Here is a 23999-nt window from a genome sequence, read left to right as displayed (position 1 = left end):
GTACGTAAAGAGGCGAAACAGCCAGCCAGACGGGCAGAACCATCGATTTTAAATTGTTTGAAACGAATTTCGTTCAAACATTGAAAACCATTATTTTGATGAGGCACATTTTTTATTGTATCAAGGTGAACATACCCTCGTAAGCTTAGTGCCTGAAGGTATAATGAGCATAGGGTCAGTCAATTAAGCCAACAAATGAGAATCGTAATGACCGTTTCATTTTGTCGCTAGTAGCAACAACTTTTAAGGCATTTTTCTTTCCATCATCACATCTACAAAAACACCCTTCTTCATGTCGAAATATCATCTTTATGACATCTATAAAGAATACCTTGTACTCATCAAGAAGACTCGCTTCTGGTTACTTTTAAGATTCACTTCGCCACTCCTTTAAGTATTGAATTTTTATTCCGTTTAAGACTCACTTCTGCTCTCCATTAACTATTGCATTTTGTTTATGACCTATTTTAACTGTCTTATCTGCCTTAAAATAATCTAAAGAAGATCTCATAAAAAGGCCTTCTTTCTATAGATGACTCATTATGAGGCCCTCTCGGTATAGAAGGCCACTTTACGAAGTCTTCTTTCTATAGGAGACCTTTTTAGGAAGTCTTCTTTCTATCGAAGACCCCTTTAGGAAGTCTTCTTTCTATAGGAAACCTTTTTAGAAGGTATTTTTTCTATAGAAGACCCCTTTTAAGGAACTTCTATGTACAGCAACTCGCTTTAGGAGGTCTTCTTTGTATAGAAGACCCTTTGAGAGGTTCTCCTTTGCAGGTATTATATCTAAAGAAGACGCCTTAAGGAGGTCTTCTTTCTATAAAAGACCACTGTAGGAGATCTTCCATCTTTAGAAGGCGCCTTTAGGAGGTCTTCTATCTGTAGAAGTCCCCTTTAGGAGGTATTCCCTCTATAGCATACCCGTTTAGGATGTCATCTATTTATAGGATATTCCATTAGGAGGTCTTCTTTCTATAGAAGATACCTTTAGGAGGTCTTCTCTCTATAAAATACCCCTTTAGGAGGCCTTCTATCTATAGGAGACATATTTAGAAGGTCTTCTATCTATAGAAGACCCCCTTCGGAGGTATTCTATCAAAAGAAGACCCCTTAAGAGGTCTTTAGAAGCCCTTTTAAGAGGTTTTCTATCTATAGAAGACCCCTTTAGGAGGTCTTCCATCTATAGGACACCCCTTTATGATATCTTCTATCTATAGGATACTACTTTAGAAGGTCTTCTTTCTATAGAAGACCCCCTTTAGGGTTTTTCTTTCTACAGAAGACACCTTTAGGAGGCCTTCTTTCTATAGAAGACATATTGAGATGGTCTTCTATTTACAGATGGCATCTATAGGGGTATTATATCTATAGAAGACCACTTAAGGAGGTCTTCTTTCTATAGAAAATCAAGAAGAACGGGCCTCTCTAAATATAAATATATTTTTGGTGGAATAAACGTTCCACAGAAAAGCATTAAAGTGGATTACAGCAACATTTTGTTAACTTTTTAGGAAGTGTTGCCCGAAGGAGTGGACCGTTGCAGCCCATTTTCGATATAAGATTTGCAGAAAGTGCAGTGTTTGAACCAAAGTGGATACCGTGTTCGATAGTTGTCATGCGGACCAGCTACTACGTTTGGTGGCCGTAGGGGCTTTGGTAGATTTTTTTCCATTCTCTCAAGAATATGTCGTAATATGGGTCATGAGGACTACTTACTGTAAAATGTCAAAATGATCCGAGAATTAGATTTTAAATGAACTTATCAGAGATTTTTTTAAATATTGTAGGGATTTACCCAAAGGAGTTCACCAATATGGTTTTCGAACTATATCTAAGTTTGGATAAAATATTACGAGGTGCAAACTTTTCACCAGATCGTTTAACTCCTGCAGAGAGTTATCGCTCGCACCATTTTAAAGAACAATTTTGAACTTTTGTGGGGGAAGTACGCAAAGGGGTGAAACAGCCAGACGGGCAGAACCATCGATTTAAAATTGTTTAAAACGAATTTCGTTGAAAAATTGAAAACCATTATTTTGATGAGACACATTTTTTATTGTATTAAAGTGAATATACCCTCGTAAGCTTACTGCCTGAAGGTATAATGAGCATAGGGTCAGTCAATAAGGCCATCAAATGAGAATCGTAATGACCGTTTCATTTTGTCGCCAGTAGCAACAACTTTTAAGGCATTTTTCTTTCTATCATCACAAATAGTTACCGATCACAAACATATAAGTCGATGACTTAGTCAGAACAGACTGTGCAACAGAATTGGGATAATCTATAAAAGCACCCTTCTTCATGTCAAAATATCATCTTTATGACATCTATAAAGAATACCTTGTACTCGTCAAGAAGACTCGCTTCTGGTTACTTTTAAGATTCACTTCGCCACTCCTTTAAGTATTGAATTTTTATTCCATTTAAGGCTCACTTCTGCTCTCCATTAACTATTGCATTTTGTTTATGACCTATTTTAACTGTCTCATCTGCCTTAAAATAATCTGACCCTTATGGTGCAGAATTTTCTTCCCTTAGACATTTAGATGATAAAATAGATTTCATTAATACTTACAGTGTGTACAGAGCTGGGATCTCTAAGCCAATTGTTGTACATTTCTTCAACATAAGAAGCTGTTGTTCCATTAGCGAATGGTTCGGCTGCAGCAGAATTATAACAACGTAACGCAGCAGCGGCCATAGCATTATGGACAATCTAAAGAAAACAAATTTGAAAACCAGTTATTAATAAACAAATTAGAAAGCTAAACAAAAAAAAGACTTCTTACCTTCTTATTGCTGCCCTTCAAAAGCCATGTAGCAAAGTTTTTATGCGCAAGTGGCGATATAGCCAAATTAAAGGCTGTATTGGCTCTATGCATTATGGCTTTGAATTTTTAACTCTAACGAAAAAAGTAGAAACAAAAAAATCAAATTATTGTAATTGTTGCTGGATTGTAGGGAGATTGGTTGGTTAGGATAGTGCGTTTATTACTGTCATTTGCACAAATGAATTATCTAAATTATTTAGGTGCACACACAACAAAAAAAAAACATTTTTCACTTCAGCGTGACAGGTTGTCACAGCTTTTATTCAGCTTGTTTGCAATTTACAGTTAGATAATTGTCTGTTGCTTTTTTTTTAATTCACTTCTTTTTTTGTTGCTGGTGGTGTTGTGTTTTATGGTTATGCAATAGATAATAATTTTAAAGTTGAAATCACAAAGTGTCTAAATTATTGTTTATAAAGAGATTATTTATTAAATTTTAATTTTATTGATTGTGATAGGTTCTTCTGATGTATTTGTTGGGTTAGTTTCGTCAATAAAATGTGTTTTTATCTCCATTAATTCAGTTTTTATCTCAAGTGTTTTATACTTTGGCAAGATATCGAATTTTCATCGGTGTTTAACCCTCTCAGCACAATGTCTGCTACATTTCCTAAACTTTCGACTATCTGTATAGATTTCCCCCAAAAAGGACGAGGAATCTGTAATTATTTTTCTAAATTACCGACGTTATTAATTTAGAGCTTTGAAATATTTGTTGCCGTCAAATGCAACAACTACAACACAGCAAATATTGGACACCACAAGTATATGAATACTTACGTGATGCTTATTTGGCACAATGATTAAAAAAGGCACTGATTTTAAATTAGAAAATGCACTGCCAGACGACAGATGTATTTTGGTTATTTTTGGTTTTAAACTGGGGGTTTAAAAGCTGGCGATCGGGTCGATTTTAACACTTTCACCACTGTTTGAAAAGTAAAAGTTAGAGAGTTAGCGGAAAAATGATTAGATGTTGGGGCCTATCGATTAATATAAATGGATATCGATCAGTGGATATCTGTGGAACCTTAACACTATCAGTTATAATATGAATATAATGTTGAAAATTGAGTTCTAAAAAATGAGAGACAAATGATTCGACTTGGGGATAAAATAATTCAATTTAACATAGCAAAATTGCAATAACTTATGTATAAGTAGAATTTTCAAACCACACCTAATATGCCTGATTATGATATCCTAATCAGATAACGAAACGATCGGGGCATTTTTTAATTAAAAATCCTTAGGTCATATAGTTAAATTAATATAATAAATCCCAAAATATTTTGCAACTTTTAGTTTAATTTATCTTCTATTTACTTATCTGTTTAACATAAACAATAAAAAAATAAATAACATGTTATATATTTTTCTCCATGCAAACAAAATGCGTGCTTATTCATTCTGTTGTGGGTGTATGCGGGTATACGTAAACATTGAACATTGTATTTGCACCTGATATAATAGACGCTAAATGGAGAAAATTCTAACGTCATTATCACGTGAATAATAAATACAAGGTTAATAGATTTCTTTTAGAAATGAAAAAAAGTACAGCAAACAAAATTAATTTGTTTTATAATGCCAAAATGCAAGCCGTACATTTGCATATACATGTGTACCAACGAATTAATTAGCGCCGTTGCATTAATTTGTTCAAGTAATGCACAATGGTTTTAATTATAATTATTGAATTTAATTATCGATCAATTGTTTGTATTTCTTTTTTACTTAACTATTTATATTTTTCTATTGTAATGTAGTATCATCGGCCTTAGTAGGCTAATTTATATTACATCGAAATTAAAGTGAAATTCGTATTTGCATTACATCTTCTACGGCCAAAGCTATGTTTCCACAAACATCCCCGAAGAGACAAGGGAGTCTTCTATAATATCAATGCATCATGCATCCCGATTCATATAAGTCCAATGATACTGAACTTACTTTTAATAGCAGAGTTCGAATGGCGTGTCTAAAGACTTCACTTTTAAAGAAGTTTTACATGTCTGAAATATTCAGGAAATGTCGCCAACCTTACGCTGAGAGGTATTTTTCATGGTTCAGAATTTCTTATTACTTGGCCTGAGAAGAAACCCCGGACATTTAGTGTGCAAGGTGCTGTCCGTACCATTGCACCACGGTGGCATCCGAAGAGATCCACCAAATATTTGATTTAGAGAATTAGTTTCCCCCACTGCACCTTTCTGTTCTATACAACACTATCTCGGTTAATATAGACTCTTCCCAGCGAAAAAAGTCATTACCAAGTTATTACTATTCAGTAAGTTTTGGCAACAGTAACTAATTACAAATCGACCCTAAAAGTCATTAATTTTACATTGGGATGCCATAGGAAGTACTTCCTTATATTATGTTTTTATACCCTCAGCATTTATGCTAACGAGGGTATATACACTTTAATACGGGCAAAATGTGCTTCAACGAAATAATGATTTTAGACCCCAAGTATGTTTGGACGAAATGTGTTTCAGACAATTTGGAGTTGATTTAGCAATGTCCGTCCGTCTGTCTGGCTGGCTGGAGCGCACGACGCAATGGACGAAATGTGTTTCAGACAATTTGGAGTTGATTTAGCAATGCGCGTCCGTCCGTCTGTTTGACTGGAGCGCACGATAACCCTCGAACGGATCAACCGATTCGTAATATTTTGCCGAAAATTAGTTAAAGTTCGAAGAGGGACTATATCGGTCCACTCCTTCCGGTACCTCCTCCACAAAAGTTCGAAAATGTGTGTGCACGATAACTGTTGAAGGAAGTAACCGATTTGGTCCACACTTTCCACATCGTGAAATTTCTACCAGACTTAGATGAGGTTCCAATATATAATCAATCGGTCCACTCCTTCGGGTACCTCCCACACAAAATTTCGGAAAGTTCAGATTAGGACCTGCTCTCGAATCGCTTCGAATTTTGTTACAACAAATGTATCCAAACATAGTTTAAATTCGAAGATGAGCCATATCGGTCCACTCCTTCAGGTACCTCCCCCACAAAAGTTCAAAAATGTTCGGAAAAATTGTGCACACGATAACTCTTGCATGGAGTGACCGATGTAATACATACTTTGCACATCCTAATATATCTACCAGATATAGATTAGGTTCGAATATGGATTATATTTGTCTACTCCTTCTGGTACCTCTCACACAAAATTTCAGATAAGTTCACTTTAAGACCTTCTCTCGAATCACTTTGATTTTTGTTGAAGCGATTTTTATTCGCTACCTCCATTACTACGGTAAAAGTTTTTTCCAGGGGCAAGTCCATATTTCTTGGAAAACATCCAAAAATGCCACTAAAATGCTATGATGAAATCACTTGAAGGGGCTACCAATTTGGTCCAAACTTTGGATCTCCTTATATATTTTTTTTATTTTAACTTCTAAAATGGCCCATATCGGTCCTCCCTAAGGGTACCTTACCCACAAAAGTTCAACATTTGTGTCTTAGTGCAGTTAATTCCTAATCCAGATTTTTGTCGGCAAGTTCAAATGTACAAAAAGGGCCACAAAATTCTGAAAAGACCTTAAACACATTCGATCTGTCCGTATGTGAAAGTTTCACTTCACATTGGCTGAGGGTATATATCTGCCGGCAAAGCCGACTGACACTTTTTTACTTGTTACGTACATATTTAACCACTTACCGGTAGACGAAAAAAGCTAAAAAGCATATGTTCTATTTTTAGAACAATTGAGGTGAAATTATATTCAAATTCAACGCTCCACATGTTTTTGTCTTTTTCTTTTATTTTGCTCCCTGCTGGTTTTAAACACACGAACTTCTGATTTGTAGCTAAACACATCCATGTACATCAACATTTCTTCGTGATTTTGTGAAGGAAAAACTCCCATGCCGACGGTGAGCTTTGAACTCACAACCCAAGGGTTTGTAGTCGAACACACTAGCTCTGTGCTACCGTACTCATTACTTAGTAAGTAAGGAGTATGGTTAAGGTAATTGGCCTAGTTTGAAAGATTTTACCAATCACCGCGGACAAAGGTTAAGTCACTATCGAACCCTGGGATGAAGATAGATAGGACCTCAGTAAAATTTTGTTTTTAATCGCCAACTTGCCAAGCACTCCTCGAGTCGCTGGATGAAGTGTATCAACTTAAATGGATCAAGATTGCCTCCCGCCGAGGAAAGACTTTTGAGGGTTTAATCCTCCCTAGCAAAACATGTCCGGTTGTAAATCACTACAAAAACGCTGCACACCATATTCACTCATCGAGGTCTCAAGCAAAACAAGCCGTGCGATAGGTCAGTGATGGTGAAACTCTACTTATCAAAAGCCTCCAATACACATACAGATACACTACACAAAGTTTGAGGACATCGAGGTTTTTGAAACTTATGATAATCAACCCCCTCAGAGAGTGATATCTCCAGACGGCATTGATATCGTCACGAATTCAGATGATTGCAAGATCTTGTCCTAATGTCGTTTTCGATAGATTTGAACATAGCGATGAGTACAGAACTGAATGTTACGGCAACTACGCCAAGATTCTAGGGGTCACACTCGACAGCATGTTCACTACGTCTGCGATAAGCTGAGATGTAGAAACAAGGCCATCATGTCCCTAACTGACAGCACATGGGGTGCAGATAAAGAAACCTTGTCGACAATATAGAGCGATAGGTCAATCTGTGATAAGTACAACGAGATGGAGTAACATTTCAACCTGTCAGAACACAGAACAGCAACAGAGTGCCTCGTAATCACCATATGGCATGTCGGGAGGGATTTTTCTGATCTAGAGAAGTCTGATATTACAAGTGAAAACATTTAGATCAGCAAGCCAATCAGGCACGTCTGAACAGCATTAATACGTATGCTGTCGGAGATATCTGGACCTCGGAGTACATGTCCAACCTATGCTTGCTGAAAAACGTCAGCTGTCACGACAAACAAGAGATGTTTTGGCTCAGCTACCATTATATAGGGGCTTTATCAAAACGTAGTTTTGTACCGACCATTCTCTGCGGGAATGAAGACCAAATTCCAGCCATTTTGATGGGATAATGAGGCTAAAACTTCAAAACAACGAAAATCGGGAGGTACCATTCTATTGGGATTATATAAAAACGTGAATCGATATAGCTCATTTTCAATATTAAACACACAACCTAGGAGTAACAACTTCTGTACCAAATTATATGGTCCTATCTTAAATATTGCTAGCTAATTCATATTTCAACAGATAGATGGACAGACGGACAACGCTATAACGACTTAGAATTTTAGGCTGATGAAGAATATATATTTTATAGGGTCTCCGAAGAATATTTCGATGTGTTACAAACGGAATGACAATATTAATGTGGTGGAGGGTATACTAATCCAGTTCAGCTGGAGAATGTGGTTAGAGCATTCAAAATGCTTAAATTCGCAAATAATTTCAGCATGGTGATTATTTGAAATTTCAGAAATATATTTTATTTCTTAAAATTACATTCATCTTAAAAAATGACTTTGAATTTTTACAGCGGGGCCATAACAATTTAACTGCAGAGAAGGGTCAATGCTATCGCCAAATCAACATTTTAAAGGTAAGAAAACGGAAGCGAACTAATAAAATTGTATTTCAGCTTACACAAGATGTTAAATATTGTGTTACGAGTTTAAATTCACGTTTTCGCATGCAAATGAACTTGAGCTTTGGAAAGATTAAACCGGTCGACATCAGACAAATATACATTTGCATGAATCATTAACAAACAAAATATACACAGTTATGATATATAACAATAACAACAAAAAGCAAATGAAATCTACATAAATACGCTATTTGCCATGCTGGTGAATTCCATGAAATAAAAGTGACGTCAGTATGCCTAGACATAGATAGAATAACGTTCACAACACACGCTTCTCAATATCTCCAAAAATTGTTTGAAATGTAGGTAAATGCAAATAGCCATTGTTCCGCACACAAGTGTTAATGAAAAATCACAAGACTTTGTTAAAGTTTGCAAAAAAATAGAAGTAAAACCGCACAATACTACTTTTTAAGATAACAAAAAAACAAGAGTTGACTATTTGGTTAGCTGACTAACAATGGAAAGGCACCGATGGCTTGTAGAAAGAAGCGCGTGCATATATAATATAATATTGGAACTGATTATACATTTTATATGTGTATACATATAAGTTAGACATGCGAACCAGACAGTCCTAGTTCTTATAGTTTTTCTGTGTTGTGGAACCTTGTTTATATTGTTTCCATTTTGTGTGTGTGCTGGCCTTTAGGTGGGTGTTTTTTGTATTAGTTTTCGCATAGCTGATAAGTTTTAGTGGGAATGCTGCTGTTGGTGGACACTTTTAATTTCATTATGATTTGGTTTTTTGCTTGGTCACATGTTCTTATCATCAATACAGTTCGTTCATCGTGTTTTGTTTTTGTTATGATTTGCTGTTTTGTAGGTATTTCGTCACAAAACAGCAGATCATATCATCTCATCATAAAATTCTTAAAATATTTGATTAAAATTTTGTAGTGCTTTATTTTTAATAATACAAAGCCTTGAATTGGACATGTTGAAGGCGATGGAGATAAAGAATTGGGAAGACTACAAAAGGATTATGTAAATGAAGAAAATGGAGAGTAAAGTTTGAAGATCCGTGTTCTGCGAATGTGCACCTAATGAATTAACACGAAAGCTGGACATAGGGACCGGCCGTTGCCGTTGCAATCGCTGGAAATGCAATATTTTAGCAATTTAATGGCAATGAACTCCGAGGTAAGATCGAGGAAATAGCAGACTTTATGAGTTGAAAGAATATCAATGTCTCGGCGGTGCAGGAAACACAGATCAACAACAACTGCAGCTTAGAGCGTTGTAATGTTTACAACGTATTGAGGAAGGAAAATGGAGATGAGAGCCTAGCTTTCCTACTGCATCAGTCTGTTCAATAAAGACCTACCTCGGTTGAGCCAGGCTCTAATGACCCGTCATTGGGATGCACATCCCGCCGATTAATATAAACAGTAGCTCCCTTTTGGAAGCTCATAATCGTCTGTACATGTTCATGTGAGGGATTATTACAGGGACTAACACCGGCCGTTATAGTTGCAATCGCTGGAAATGCATTATTTTTGCAATTAAATTGCAATGGACTTTGAGGTAAGATCGAGGAGATAGTAAACTTTATGAGTTGAAAGAATATCAAGGTCGCGCACAGATCCACAACAACTACAGCTTAGAGCGTTATAATGGTTACAACGTATTGAGGAATAAAGACCTACCTCGCTTGAGCCCGGCTCATGGAATGCACATTCTGCCGATTAATAGCAACATTAGCTCCCTTTTGGAAGCTCATAATCAGTCATGAGTTTTGACATTCGTTCATAGCCAATGATCAGAGGTTTATAGCACCGGCTGAGCACATAAATAAATCAATGTTTTGCACGGTCAATGAGGACACCCCTACGCGAATTAGCGGTGAGTGCTACTGTTCGCCAGAAATAACCATGGCATCACCTGGTCTGCCAAATGACATCGTTTGCTTTGGGCCAGACATTCTTGCTATATTTGTCTCCATCAGCATGAACTTAGAACATTCACCAATCCAGTGAAATCTAATTGCCTTAGTTTCGCTCCAGAGAATTACCAAACCTTGATTTTCGGCAGTAGGAAGGATGTTAGGGGACATCATCACATATACCTGCTGGTCGAAAACAAATTTACCAAAAGAGGAGGCAGGACTGGCAAATGAGCGTCATGAGCTTCGTCGAGCCAACCCTAGTGACCCCGGCGTCAGTGAACAGGCACAGGAAGTTAAGAGGTTGGTCAGGGAGCACAAGCGTAACAAGTGTCTATATCATCAAAAAGTTGCATCATCGGAGGCGGAATTAGTGCATTGTGCGCAAGTTGTTTTAAACGACAAGGGGAATCGTACGCCTTTGACGCCCGTAAAAAAACCTTTGGAGACTTTACTTATCACCAGTATAAGAAATAGCTATCCAGTTACCCATCTTAAGCATAGATTGCGTTAGCTGAACAGCAATACAACAGTGCTGCATCTCCACAACTATTAGTCTAGGACCCAATCAGAACAGGTCGTGCAATAGGACAGTTTCAATGGGGCTCGACTTATAGCAGCCTTTGACACACCACCCTTTTTGAGGACATCGAGCAAACTACTCTTGGATAATCAGTATATATGTGTAATCAGTTTATATGTATTCCACTCACTCCAGGCGGTAGAGAGTAGTAGGTCGATGGTAATATAATTCCGATATTCGACAACATGTTCACGTCGTCTGCGCATGCCACAGCTATCTGCGATAATATCATCTTGTCGCAGATAGCTGTGGCATCAGGAACAACAATGTCCTCAAATCTCACGGCGGCAGACCTTGGGGTGCAAAAAAAAAAAAGAAAACTTGTTGACCACATATAACGCGATAGGTCGGCAGCCAGTGTACAACGCGGTGGAACAATATTCACACCTGTCAGAATGCCGCCCTGAGAACTCCTCATGTCATCAGCGGACCACCTGCATGAGAAATCGAACATAAGGGCAACCTTTCACATAAGGGTAACCGAGGCTTAAAGGCCATCTATGTAACAGAAAATAGCTTAACCTAGACTACTATAGCACCTAGATTAAATTTATAAAGAATTAAATGTATACAAACAAAAAAATTAAACACGTAGACTACTCCATTAAAAAGTCATCCTAATCACCGTATGATGGAGAACACCACCCAGGTGTGTCAGAAGGGAACTTAATAATCTAGAGAGAGAGGGGTTCAGCGTTATTAGAGGTAACTTTTAGAGCAGCAAGCCTACCAAGCAGGTTTGGATAGCATTCTCACAAATGCAGTCACAGTCCTCGGAGAACATCCCCATATATCGCAGCTGAGGAGCATTAGGTGCCACGGCAAACCAAACCATGTCGTCCAAATTTCTATAGGGCAAGGATCTATGACGCCGTGCAAACATCTGCCCAGCATGCGGCACAGGTCCGCACGGCATGATGCATCTTTTCAACTGTCCTGTCAATCTACTCAACTAAATCCAGTAGCTTTGTGGCTACAACTTATCGAATCAGACACATTTCTAGAACTGGAGATAGACCCAGAGCCAGATTAAGCAGAAAAGCGAACTTACAAACATATAATACGTATACTGTTACACCAACAACATGGGTTAAATTTTGCCGAGTTCCGAAATTGGGGTCTAACAATAAATTACAAAAAACCTTGTTCTTATATGACTCAGAAGAATGGACATTTCCGAAAATAGACAAGGTAGCACATGGATTGTTTTGAAGAAAATAATAAAAAATGAACGAAGTTTGTCGGTAAAGAGCTTCAAAAATAAATTGTTTGATTGATATGTAAACAAACCGGCTGCTAGACATAGAAACACCCCAACAAAGGTTACGACAGCCACTGTCATGGAATTTGTAAAATAACTAACTTGTTATCAGATTAAATAATCTCATCCTATCACAATGACTGCAATTAATGAGGGCTTATTAATGCCTGGAGTGCTTTTGAACTTATCAAATTAAATCAACTGGAAAATTTTCAACAATGTTTCTGTTTTTTTTTTTTTTTGATTTTGCACATATTTGCAATTATAAATAATAGTTGTATACTGTACTCAAAACAAATAAAAGTTAACATTTGTTTTTTTTTACATTAAAAAATCGAATGAATTGAATTCCCATTAAAAAAGAATAAATAAAACACTGTAAAATACAGTATTATTTAATTATTCTTATCTTTCGTGAATATCCAAAACATAATTCGAAATTTGCCTTTACATGGAACCCCCTATACACCTCTTCATTTATCTAGTTGATAAAGTCGTTTTTATCAAGCTATCATCAACTGTTTGTTAACTTATGCGGTAAACAACATTTATGTAAATATGTAGACATATTTATATACTAACGCAAGTCAAATACATATGTACGTACATTGTAAAAGTAACATAACAAAAAAGCAATGGCCTTGGCCTTAAACCGGTATGAACGGAAAATACGTTTATTTTAATTATATAAACAACAACAATAAAAAAGTGAAAGGCAATTGCAAAAGAAATCAATAAAGAGAGTTCATTTGCGAATATCTGGCCTAAATTGTATTCGGTGGTAGACTTTTTTGACAAAAATTGGCACAAGATAATATTGCGCCTTTTTAATATTAAATTGTTTTAAATTTATATAGAGGGTAAAAGGGTACAGTTATGATAAACTAGTAAGAAATTGAAAAAATAGATTTCAAATAATTCGTCTGTATACATTTTTTCTGATAGAAACTTTTGTGACAATAACGAATAAACCAAGTAAACAAGTATCAGGCAGCCACACGATCCCAGAAATTGACTTAAACTCGATTAAAGCTTTTGCGGAGGAGGTACCTGAAGGAAGGCGTCAACATAGATCGATATTGTACCATTGGTAGAGATTGGAATTGCTCATAACATTTGGCCACCATATTCTTTGTATGTATCGAAGACATCGATTTATAAATGATTGTAGCTTTGTGTTTAATGCTGCTGTTGTCGACCAAGTTTCGCACCCGTAGAGTAATACGGACAAAACGTTCGATTTGAATATATTTATTTTTGTATTCGTCGATATTGTTGAAGAGTTCCAGATGGCTCGAAGTTGATTGAAAGCTCCGTTTGCTTTGCCAATTCTATTTACGATGTCCGCTTCTGTCCCGCCTTCCATTGCAATTATGTTTCCAAGGTAACAGAATTTCTACACGAATTCGATCGGTTTGTCGCCAACAAAGAATAGATTTGAGTTTCTGAATTTTGTGTTTATTGCATTGGTTTTATTTATATTGTTATTAAGTCCTGCCCCAGCTGACTGTGTTATTAAGTCATTAATCTTCGACTGCATGTCGCAATTATTTATGAACAAAAGACAAATATCGTCTGCATAATCCAAGTCCTCTAGATTTTCCTCTGAATTCATCAATTTTTTGTTATCGATTGTGTCAGTGAGGACTTTGTCGATGACCAGCAGAAAAAGAAGCGGTGAAAGTAAGCAGCCTTATCTTACAAACGACATAGAAGTGAACGGTTGTGAGAGGCTTCCATTGTGTAGAACTCTGCACTTAAAGTCTTTGTATTGCGATTTTATGAGATTGATCAATTCCTTAGGGATGGCAAGCAAGTTTAGAATATTTCATATTTTTGGCGGTAAAAGCTGCCGACGAATGTTAGATATAAGTGAAATTTCCATTCTTTTGTTTGTTCCAATATTATTTGAAGTGTATTTATGTGGTCAATGCACGATTTATTTGCTCGAACGACTACCCACCATGGATAAAAATTTCAATGGAATTATCTTTTCAACTTTTGTGAGGAGGTTGCCCGATATAGACCATCTGGGAATTTGATGTACGTTTGGAAGAAACGATCCGAGGCATGTGCTTAAAATTCACTTTTGCGAAAATGTTAACATTTTGTGTGAGAGGTATCGAAGATGTGGGCCAATATGGCCATATTCGTTCCTGATTAAAATATGGACAAAATAGTACGAAAGGCAAAGTTTGGACCAAATCGGTTGATCAATACGAGAGTTATCGTGCGTACCAACTAGGCAGACAGACAGGCGGATGAACTGGGCTAAACTATCTACTCCAAATAGTCTGAAACTAATTTCGTCCAAGCTTTTGTTTCGATAAGGCACATTTATTTTATCGCATTAAAGTATAAAAACAATCGGATTCGGACTTTAGAATTGCACAATTGACTTTGATGATTACACTCTGAAGCCATGAGAAGGCAATCTCTTGTAGTTCTCAGGGAGGCGTTCTGACAAGTCTGAATTTTTGTTTATTAAGATGTTACTATCCTCCTCAACAACCTTAAACAGTGTGGCGTAATTGCAGGTATCAAAGGGTTTCGATAGGTCGTATTGCATTAAATCCTCGAACTGCGATGCTGTTGTTGCATTGTGAGAGTCAAACATAAAATGTTTTTTAACGAGCAATTAATTTGAAATCGGGCTGTACAAAATCCGACTTTGTGAACATCCTTGTCTATCAATACGAAAATGAAGTTGCCTGTGAATATGTTGAGACTTTCAATGACTTTCTCTCATCCCTAGCTTAGTTGGGAAGAATAAAGTTGGTTATCGATAATTTGAAGACCTTGCTAAGTTACTAATGTCCCAATTCTTCACCAACGTTTAAAAAAGTTTAAATACTCTGGTATGGGTTTTCCAGTGTTTTCAGTATTGTCCCAACCCTGTAGGAAATGTCAATAGTGAATCTATACTGACTTACTACTGACATTGTCAACAGTACTACTGACAAACTGTAGACAACTAATGTAATTTCCTATAGACATTTTGTATGAACGTGTCATTCGAAAGTCAGTACTGACAATGGAACTAGTATGTCAATAGTAAGTCAGTAGTTCCTGAGGAACCATGTGTTGACATTGGAGGTAGTGAGTCAGTATAGACATTGGAGGTAGTAAGTCAGTGTAGACATTGGAGGTAGTGAGTCAGTATAGACAATGGAGGTAGTGAGTCAGTATAGACATTGGAGGTAGTGCGTCAATAGTACCAGATTTTCAATTAAAAATTTTTGAGCTTATTTGGAACTTTTCATAGATAAAACAGTAATAAGAAGATGAAGCTACACATTTATTTAAATACTATATTTCATTAAAGAATTAAACAAATAATATTGAAAATGGTAAAAATTTACAAATTGCGTATTACAGTATTTTTATCTTTTAAAATGGCTAAGCCAAAGATTCCACATAAGTAAAAATTAGTAAATAAAGACAATGTTTTCAGGCTGCTTAAACAATTTAACATATAAAAAAAAAAACGTTTTCGTTTTATTTTCTTGGCCAAGTCGCACCAATGACTTGTCTGCTTAAAATAGTTGATATAACACCTAGGAATTGAAAAGAATAAACATGTATAAATAAACATAAATAAAAAAATATGTCCTTAAATTTGCTTGCCTATTACAGCTGTATAACATTGGAAAAATCTCACAATCGATTTTTGCCAAATAATTATCCAACATTGTAATTCATTATTATGTTTAGTTGCATTCAGAATTTCCAGCGAGACGGGGCAATATATACATCACGCTCCACAATCTTCTCTAAAGGTTCCACATAATGTCTAATTGTCGAAATTTCACCACAAATGTTGCTAGTCGCCTCAGAATTCGTACTTTGCTATAGAATTGTTTATTTTTCACATGTCTTTTATATTTTCTTTTGCTCATACTTGATATTGAAATTATATGCTTTAAGTTTTCACCATATTTTATTGATTTTTACAAAAACACTTTTTTCACCAACCACAAAAATTATTTTACGCCAAACAATTAAGAAAATTAAAAAAAGGATGCTTCGTTGGGCTATCATCTGTCAATATACACAATGCTTCTTCTTATTAAGGTAAAGGTATCAATAGTTGACAACCTGGTGACAAAGTGTTGACTTTGTCACCATATTAGTAGACAAAGTGGCGACATGTCAACACATGACCCCACACTTCCTACAGGGAAGTTTAACGATTCCCTCTCGTACCTCACTTCATTAGCGGACCAACCTGCTAATTTTCCCGTCTTCGGCAACGACGGAAAGACTATTGATATAAATAGATGTCCCTACAGATCGCTTGTTCTGATTACTTTGGCAAAGTACTCGCCTATTGCAAATAAGGGTCACGACATTTCGATAATGTACTACCGGGGTAAGGACTTACTTTCTGAGATATTGGTCTTCATATTTCATTTTCGGAAATATTTTACTTTTGTTCGCGTAGTTGTTTTTTGGATCTGATAATAAGAAAAAGCCCAAAATCCTCGCCCTAAGACCGGTTATTTTCAGAAAAATTACAATTTAAAAGTAATTTTTCTGCATTAGATTAGAAAAAAGAAAATATTTCTGAAAATATCAAGGCCCACATCTCGAGATGTATTAACATCAGCCAAAAGTACTAGGATTTGGGATGGATCCAAAATGGAAGAGGGCACTGCATTGGTAGGAGCTCTATGTCAAGCAATCATATATGTTGAATCATATGGCTGACTTCCGAAACGTCAGTTGCTTTGTTGTCATGAAACAAATCTCATGAAATTAGGTGTTCTTATCGAGTTCCCCACTACTGCAATTTCATAAAATGATTCTAATATGGAACTCGATTTGAGAACGCCTAATTTCATGAGATTTGTTGCATGATAACAAAGCAACTGACGTTTCGAAAGTCAGCCAAATCTGTACCGGCATCCACGCAATTTTAAAGGTCTAGGAGCTTGGGTGCCACCGTGGTGCAATGGTATGCACGCCCGCCTTGCACGCAGAAGATCGGGGGTTCGATTCCCCGGCCAAGCAACACCAAACATTTTTCAACGGTGGCAAAATACCCCTCAGTAATGTTGGCGACATTTCCTGAGTATTTCAGCCTTGAAAAACTTCTCCACAAGTGGTGTCTTAAGACACGCCAATTGGGCCTATCAGTTATGAAAATGACAGCTGATGGCTCTTGCAGAAGGAGTAGATCTGGACGAAAATTAATTGAGCTATTAGGATTCATGACCTAAGGATTTTGTATTAAAAAAGTAATATCTTGCGAAGTCCACACACACATCCAAGCAATGTACTTGCAATGTACGATCGTTTCGCTGATGGTTATTAAGTTAGACAAAGGCTGAGTTTGATAACTTGTATTTATACTAAACTTATTTTATTTTTTTGTGGCACCATTTCCATATTTTCGAATAGAGTTCATTAATTTCTGGGTAGCCAATTCCAGTATTCAATTCGAGGCATTCATCCCCAGCAAAATTTAAAGGAAGGGGTTCCATGCGATGACGTGATTTCATTGCATCTTTTGAATTGGTTCAGTCGTGAAGTCATGAAAGATCCGATCTTTTCATCAGCATTTGAACCCATTCCATCGATCCAATAGAGATGAATTTTGTGGTTTTATTTATAAAATTGTTTCTAAACATATAAGATTAATTATTTACAATAGGCTTGATGTTGTCGGAGACTCGAAATCACAACCAACGTTGTTAAAACTCTCGTCGTAATGATAATGTTATTGCAAAGGGTTGGTGAAAATGACATGTCAAAGCATAGGTGTAAATGACATGCTTTGGATCCAAAAATTAATAGCATCTTTTGGGGTCCACGCTCATATAAAATTCATCGATGAAGATGCTAAAAAGATGACATGCCAGCCAGCTAACTTGCACCCATGATTGGATGGCATCTTTGGCATCGAACATTTTGCTGCGTCTTGAACTCAAATTGCAGGTATTTATGTACAATTGATTAATTTTAAACATGTGCCTGCAACTATAAGCACCCAAAACTTGGTCTCTAATTCAATGTATCCTTTTTACAATTGATTTTGCAGAAATATTTTTGATTTGTGTAATTTTCAAATAAAAATCCTCGAAAAAGTGAGGCATAACTGTACTCCCTACTGTTATGAAGACTACATTATAAAGCGGATATTCGGTCGGTCTGGTCGAAATAAAAAATAAAAGCATTAAAACACTTTTGACAAACAAAACGAGAGAACAACTATCGATTTTTCTCGGAGACTTATATAAAAGAAGGTCGTCGACGTCATATAAAAGAAAATCTAAAAGTTGAATACCTATAAAGAATTTAAGAGAGAATAATGAACACACCCACACACAGAATTTAAAGGGGGAGGAAGGAATAAATTTGTAAATAAACAAAATTAAAATTAGAAATAGAAAAAGATTGGCACTTTTACGGTAAATGTTTGATTATTTTAAAATAAAAAAAAAAACATTTTCTAGAAAACAGCTATAAGCCAAAAATAAACCAATTTGTTTAGATTTTTTAAGATTCATTCTAGTTTATTTATTCAGAGAAAAAATAAAATTTTTCTTTTTTCTAAACTACAGCTATTTGTTATGTTTTCATGGCAGAGGTCTGCCATAAACAAACACAACAAGCAAATGAAAAGAACACTGAGAATTTTCTCTTAATTTTCATAGTTTTCATTTTCACTTAAACAAATTCAACACATTACATAAGAAGTTTAGAAATTTCCAAAAGAATTCCAAAAATTTGTTTTTATTTCTTTATTTAAAATATTTTGTGTGGTATTTTTAAATTGTTGTTATAATTTAGTTTTGCAATTCTCGACACTTTTTCGAAAAAAAAATCAATTTTTTTTCTAATTCGTTACGTGATTATGTTTGATAATATATTTTACACATTTTTGTTGTATTTATACACTAATTTTGTTTCGTATAATTTTTTGATTAACACCTTGTTTTCAATTACTTTGTCAAACTTTTGGTTTTACTAACCGTTTTCTTAAAAAAATCAATAAAAATTGAAACCAAAAATCGTTATAGGCTTCCCGCTTTATAAATCACTTAAAGTTTTCTCTTTTGCGTTCCACTGTTACGATCTTAACATTGGAAACGCTCCGCGTCGACTAAAAATTGTTTGTGAGAATTTCGGTTTAATCTAAAAAGCTGGCAATGAAATTTATCATTCATGAACGTAAGAGCACACAAAAGACGAACGTTGTTTAACGCTGCGGCAGCTCTTACCACCATCGCCTCACCCGCCCGCTATAGGGGCGACAAACATGTCTCTCGACAATTACTCGTCGTCATCATAAAAAGCAAATAAAGAGGCAAAAAATAAAAAAAGAAAAACCATCAGCCGCCAACCACACAGCAACAAGTACAACAAAATTGTTAAAAAAGACCCCAAGGTAAAGATATGATAAAAGAAATTGTTAAATGAAAAAATAAACAAAAAAAATTTCCTTAAAAAATAAAATTGGAAAAAGAGATTTGTTATTTGTTTTCTACCTATGATAGAATATACCGTATGTCTGTATGTACATAAATATGTATGAATGAATAAAGAACATGACCATTGGCGTAAACACATGACTTTGTCGTCATCACCATCGCCGCTAGAAGTATCTGGTTTTTTGGTAGTGTTGTTGTCATTGGTTGTTGGTGGATTGATAATCTTTTAGGGCAACTAAATTCCCACTGATCGCGAACAGGCTTATTTTGTCTTGCTTTTTGAATTTGGTTGTATAATTCATTTGCTGAATATTTGAGAGAGCATTCATATATGGGTTTCATTTGTTATAAATTCTAGCTGTAAAAATGTAAATGTACGCTTATTGGAACCATGGACGACCTTGAATGTCGTGACTTTAAAACACACAAATAAATCTTTTAGAAGACTACTGAGTTTTACAGTGCGGATCACAGTTGCATATTCAAATTCAAGCCAGACGACAGACTTAAAAATTTTTGAACCGCAAGATTTATAGATTGTGAGGTGTAGCACAAGATGAAAGCTATCTGAATTTCATATCTATTGTGCCATGGTGTCACCAGGTATATTTTTAACTAACACTTCTCCAGAATACTTATCTCTTTCCCTCCTTCTTTGTAATAGGTTCAGTGGAATTGTTAACCTTATGAACCGAAAGAAGATAAGGTGGTGTCGTTTGCGAGTGAGACTCCGGTCGTATCGGATTTGAGAATGGATACAACGAGAAACACCCTTTCCATTGGAAAAGGTATTAGGACGCAACCCTTCTATTGGAAATGATCTTAAGAAACACCCCTTCCATTGGAAATAATCTTAAGAAGCACCCATTCCATTGGAAATAAGAAGCACCCCTTCCATTGGAAAGGGCCTAAGAACCACCCTTTCCATTGGAAAGGGCCTAAGAACCACCCTTTCCTTTGGAAAGGGCCTAAGAAGCACCCTTTTCATTGGAAAGGGTTTTATGAAGCACCCTTTTCATTGGAAAGGGTTTTATGAAGCACCCTTTACATTGGAAAGGGTTTTATGAAACACCCTTTACATTGGAAAGGGTTTTATGAAGCACCCTTTACATTGGAAAGGGTTTTATGAAGCACCCTTTACATTGGAAAGGGTTTTATGAAGCACCCTTTACATTGGAAAGGGTTTCATGAAGCACCCTTTACATTGGAGAGGGCCTAAGAAGCACCCTTTCCATTGGAAAGGGTTTTATGAAGCACCCTTTACATTGGAAAGAGCCTTAAGAAGCCCCATTTCCATCGGAAAGGGTCTGAGAGCACCCTTTCCATTGGAAATAATCTTAAGAAGCCTCATTTCCATCGGAAAGGGTCTAAGAGCACCCTTTCCATTGGAAATAATCCTAAGAAGCACCCCTTCCATTGGAAATAATCTTAAGAAGCACCCCTTCCATTGGAAATAATCTTAAGAAGCACCCCTTCCATTAGAAATAATCTTAAGAAGCACCCCTTCCATTGGAAATAATCCTAAGAAACACCCCTTCCATTGGAAATAATCTTAAGAAGCACCCCTTCCATTAGAAATAATCTTAAGAAGCACCCCTTCCATTGGAAATAATCTTAAAAAGCACCCCTTCCATTGGAAATAATCTTAAGAAGCACCCCTTTCATTGGAAATAATCTTAAGAAACACCCCTTCCATTGGAAATAATCTTAAGAAGCACCCCTTCCATTGTAAATAATTTTAAGAAGCACCTCTTCCATTGGAAATAATCTTAAGAATCGCCCCTTCCATTGGAAATTATCTTAAGAAGCACCCCTTCCATTGTAAATAATTTTAAGAAGCACCCCTTCCATTGGAAATAATCTTAAGAAGCACCCCTGCGATTGGAAATAATCTTAAGAATCGCCCCTTCCATTGGAAATTATCTTAAGAAGCACCCCTTCTATTGTAAATAATTTTAAGAAGCACCCCTTCCATTGGAAATAATCTTAAGAAGCACCCCTTCCATTGGAAATAATCTTAAGAATCGCCCCTTCCATTGGAAATTATCTTAAGAAGCACGCCTTCCATTGTAAATAATTTTAAGAAGCACCCCTTCCATTGGAAATAATCTTAAGAAGCACCCCTTCCATTGGAAATAATCTTAAGAAGCACCCCTTCCATTGGAAATAATCTTAAGAAGCACCCCTTCCATTGGAAATTATCTTAAGAAGCACCCCTTCCATTAGAAATAATCTTAAGAAGCACCCCTTCCATTGGAAATAATCTTAAAAAGCACCCCTTCCATTGGAAATAATCTTAAGAAGCACCCCTTTCATTGGAAATAATCTTAAGAAACACCCCTTCCATTGGAAATAATCTTAAGAAGCACCCCTTCCATTGTAAATAATTTTAAGAAGCACCTCTTCCATTGGAAATAATCTTAAGAATCGCCCCTTCCATTGGAAATTATCTTAAGAAGCACCCCTTCCATTGTAAATAATTTTAAGAAGCACCCCTTCCATTGGAAATAATCTTAAGAAGCACCCCTGCGATTGGAAATAATCTTAAGAATCGCCCCTTCCATTGGAAATTATCTTAAGAAGCACCCCTTCTATTGTAAATAATTTTAAGAAGCACCCCTTCCATTGGAAATAATCTTAAGAAGCACCCCTTCCATTGGAAATAATCTTAAGAATCGCCCCTTCCATTGGAAATTATCTTAAGAAGCACGCCTTCCATTGTAAATAATTTTAAGAAGCACCCCTTCCATTGGAAATAATCTTAAGAAGCACCCCTTCCATTGGAAATAATCTTAAGAAGCACCCCTTCCATTGGAAATAATCTTAAGAAGCACCCTTTCCATTGGAAAGGTTCTTAAAGAAAGGGGTCTTAAGAAGTACCCTTTGCATTGGAAAGGGCCTTAAGAAACACCCTTTCCATTGGAATGGGTCTTTAGAAGCACCCTTTCCTTTGGAAAGGGTCTTAAGAAGCACACTTTCCATTGGAAAGGGTCTTAAGAAGCACACTTTCCATTGGAAAGGGTCTTAAGATGCACCCCTTCCATTGGAAATGGTCTTAAGATGCACCCTTTCCATTGAAAAGGGTCTTAAGAAGGACCCCTTCCATTGGAAAGGGTCTTAAGAAGGACCCCTTCCATTGGAAAGGGTCTTAAGAAGCACACTTTCCATTGGAAAGGGTCTTAAGAAGCACCCCTTCCACTGGAAATGGTCTTAAGAAGCACCCCTTCTATTGGAAATAATCTTAAGAAGCACCCCTTCCATGGAAAATAATCTTAAGAAGCACCATTTCCATTGGAAAGGGTCTTAGGAAGTACTTTTGATTTTGGTACCTAGCAAAACTAGCACCTCTGCCTGCCACCAAAAGAATAAGACCAGGAAAGATAGCTCACAAGACCAATCGTACCGGATGAACTACTAGTGGGAGTCACCGACAGACCAGACCTTGATGGAAAGATCAGTGACAATCGATTGATGCTTATCGAAGATCTTCTGCATGACATTGAGTTCTAGGGCGATGGGGAACCTACCAAAAGCACACAATATGGTAGCGCTGTCCGCTACAGATGAGTCATTGCTATGTGTTGCGAAAATAAGGAACACTTAGAATTTCTTACCAAAACAATTAATTACCTTGGCGATCTCTGGAAAGGTTGCCAACTAGCGGTTGTCAGTGTAGAGGTGATCACCTTCAGATGGGTAACACAGCCCTACTGACAATACTCATTAGACAGAATTGCAATTTCCAGACTAGCTCACCCACAGTCCGGAGAATGCGGGTGTCAATAGATACTCAGCGACAGGAATATTTAAGGACTCACGAGGGCAGTCTGCATTTTGTTCTATGATGGATAAGGTTCCGCCTAGCACAAAAGCTGTAGATGTCCCACGGCAGCGGGTTCTTTCGTACCGGATTGACCCGAAACGTAGGTTTTTATGCTGCTACAACAACATGACCCTAAGCAGCAACCACTGCGCATGATGCAGATCAATCTGCATTACTGCAAAGCGGCTTCTGCTTGACTTCTTCTAGTCCTCAAGAAATGGGTTAAACGACCACCTTACTACCAACTATACCACCTTCCTTCACCACATCCAACGGAGATAAACAGAGGAGATATTACTGCGGTAAGAATGGAAAACCGGCTGCAGGAAACCACCAATTTTTCATTAATTTACTTGCCCTCTGAAGACCCTGACCCACTAGGCCAAGATGTGCGATATGAGACTCGTAAGGGAAATGGTGTGCACATGCTTCATAATCTTAGGATTTGATGCCAATGCTCACCATTTTCACTGAAATAGCAGCAACACAAATGCCAAAACACCCTATTAGGACGAACAAGCTCTCCGAGTGAAGTGGTTGTCT

At 36.7% G+C, this 23999-nt stretch overlaps 1 protein-coding gene across 12 annotated transcripts in view; it reads right to left on the bottom strand.

Annotated features, from left to right (window-relative positions):
- LOC141404289 (2-oxoglutarate dehydrogenase complex component E1-like) overlaps positions 1 to 23999 on the bottom strand; it is a 68451-nt gene that overhangs the window by 32174 nt on the left and 12278 nt on the right. For 6 of the 12 annotated variants that reach the window (XM_073987751.1, XM_073987740.1, XM_073987747.1 and 3 more), the window contains 2 exons: positions 2793 to 2904; positions 2579 to 2719 (listed from right to left, as the gene is read on the bottom strand). In XM_073987751.1, the coding sequence (XP_073843852.1) occupies positions 2579 to 2719; positions 2793 to 2885 (234 nt within the window). In that variant the 5' untranslated portion in view covers positions 2886 to 2904. Of the gene's footprint in view, positions 1 to 2578; positions 2720 to 2792; positions 2907 to 19174; positions 19567 to 23999 lie in introns of those variants that run through there. The other 6 variants (XM_073987744.1, XM_073987752.1, XM_073987750.1 and 3 more) reach the window with 5 other exon arrangements.

Source organism: Musca autumnalis, unplaced genomic scaffold (genome assembly GCF_047663935.1).
Source record: "Musca autumnalis isolate F117 unplaced genomic scaffold, ASM4766393v1 scaffold_4, whole genome shotgun sequence".
In the NCBI taxonomy this organism is placed as follows: Eukaryota; Metazoa; Arthropoda; class Insecta; order Diptera; family Muscidae; genus Musca; species Musca autumnalis.
The sequence above is the reverse complement of the archived record's forward strand: the minus strand, read 5'-3'. Positions and strand labels throughout refer to the sequence as shown.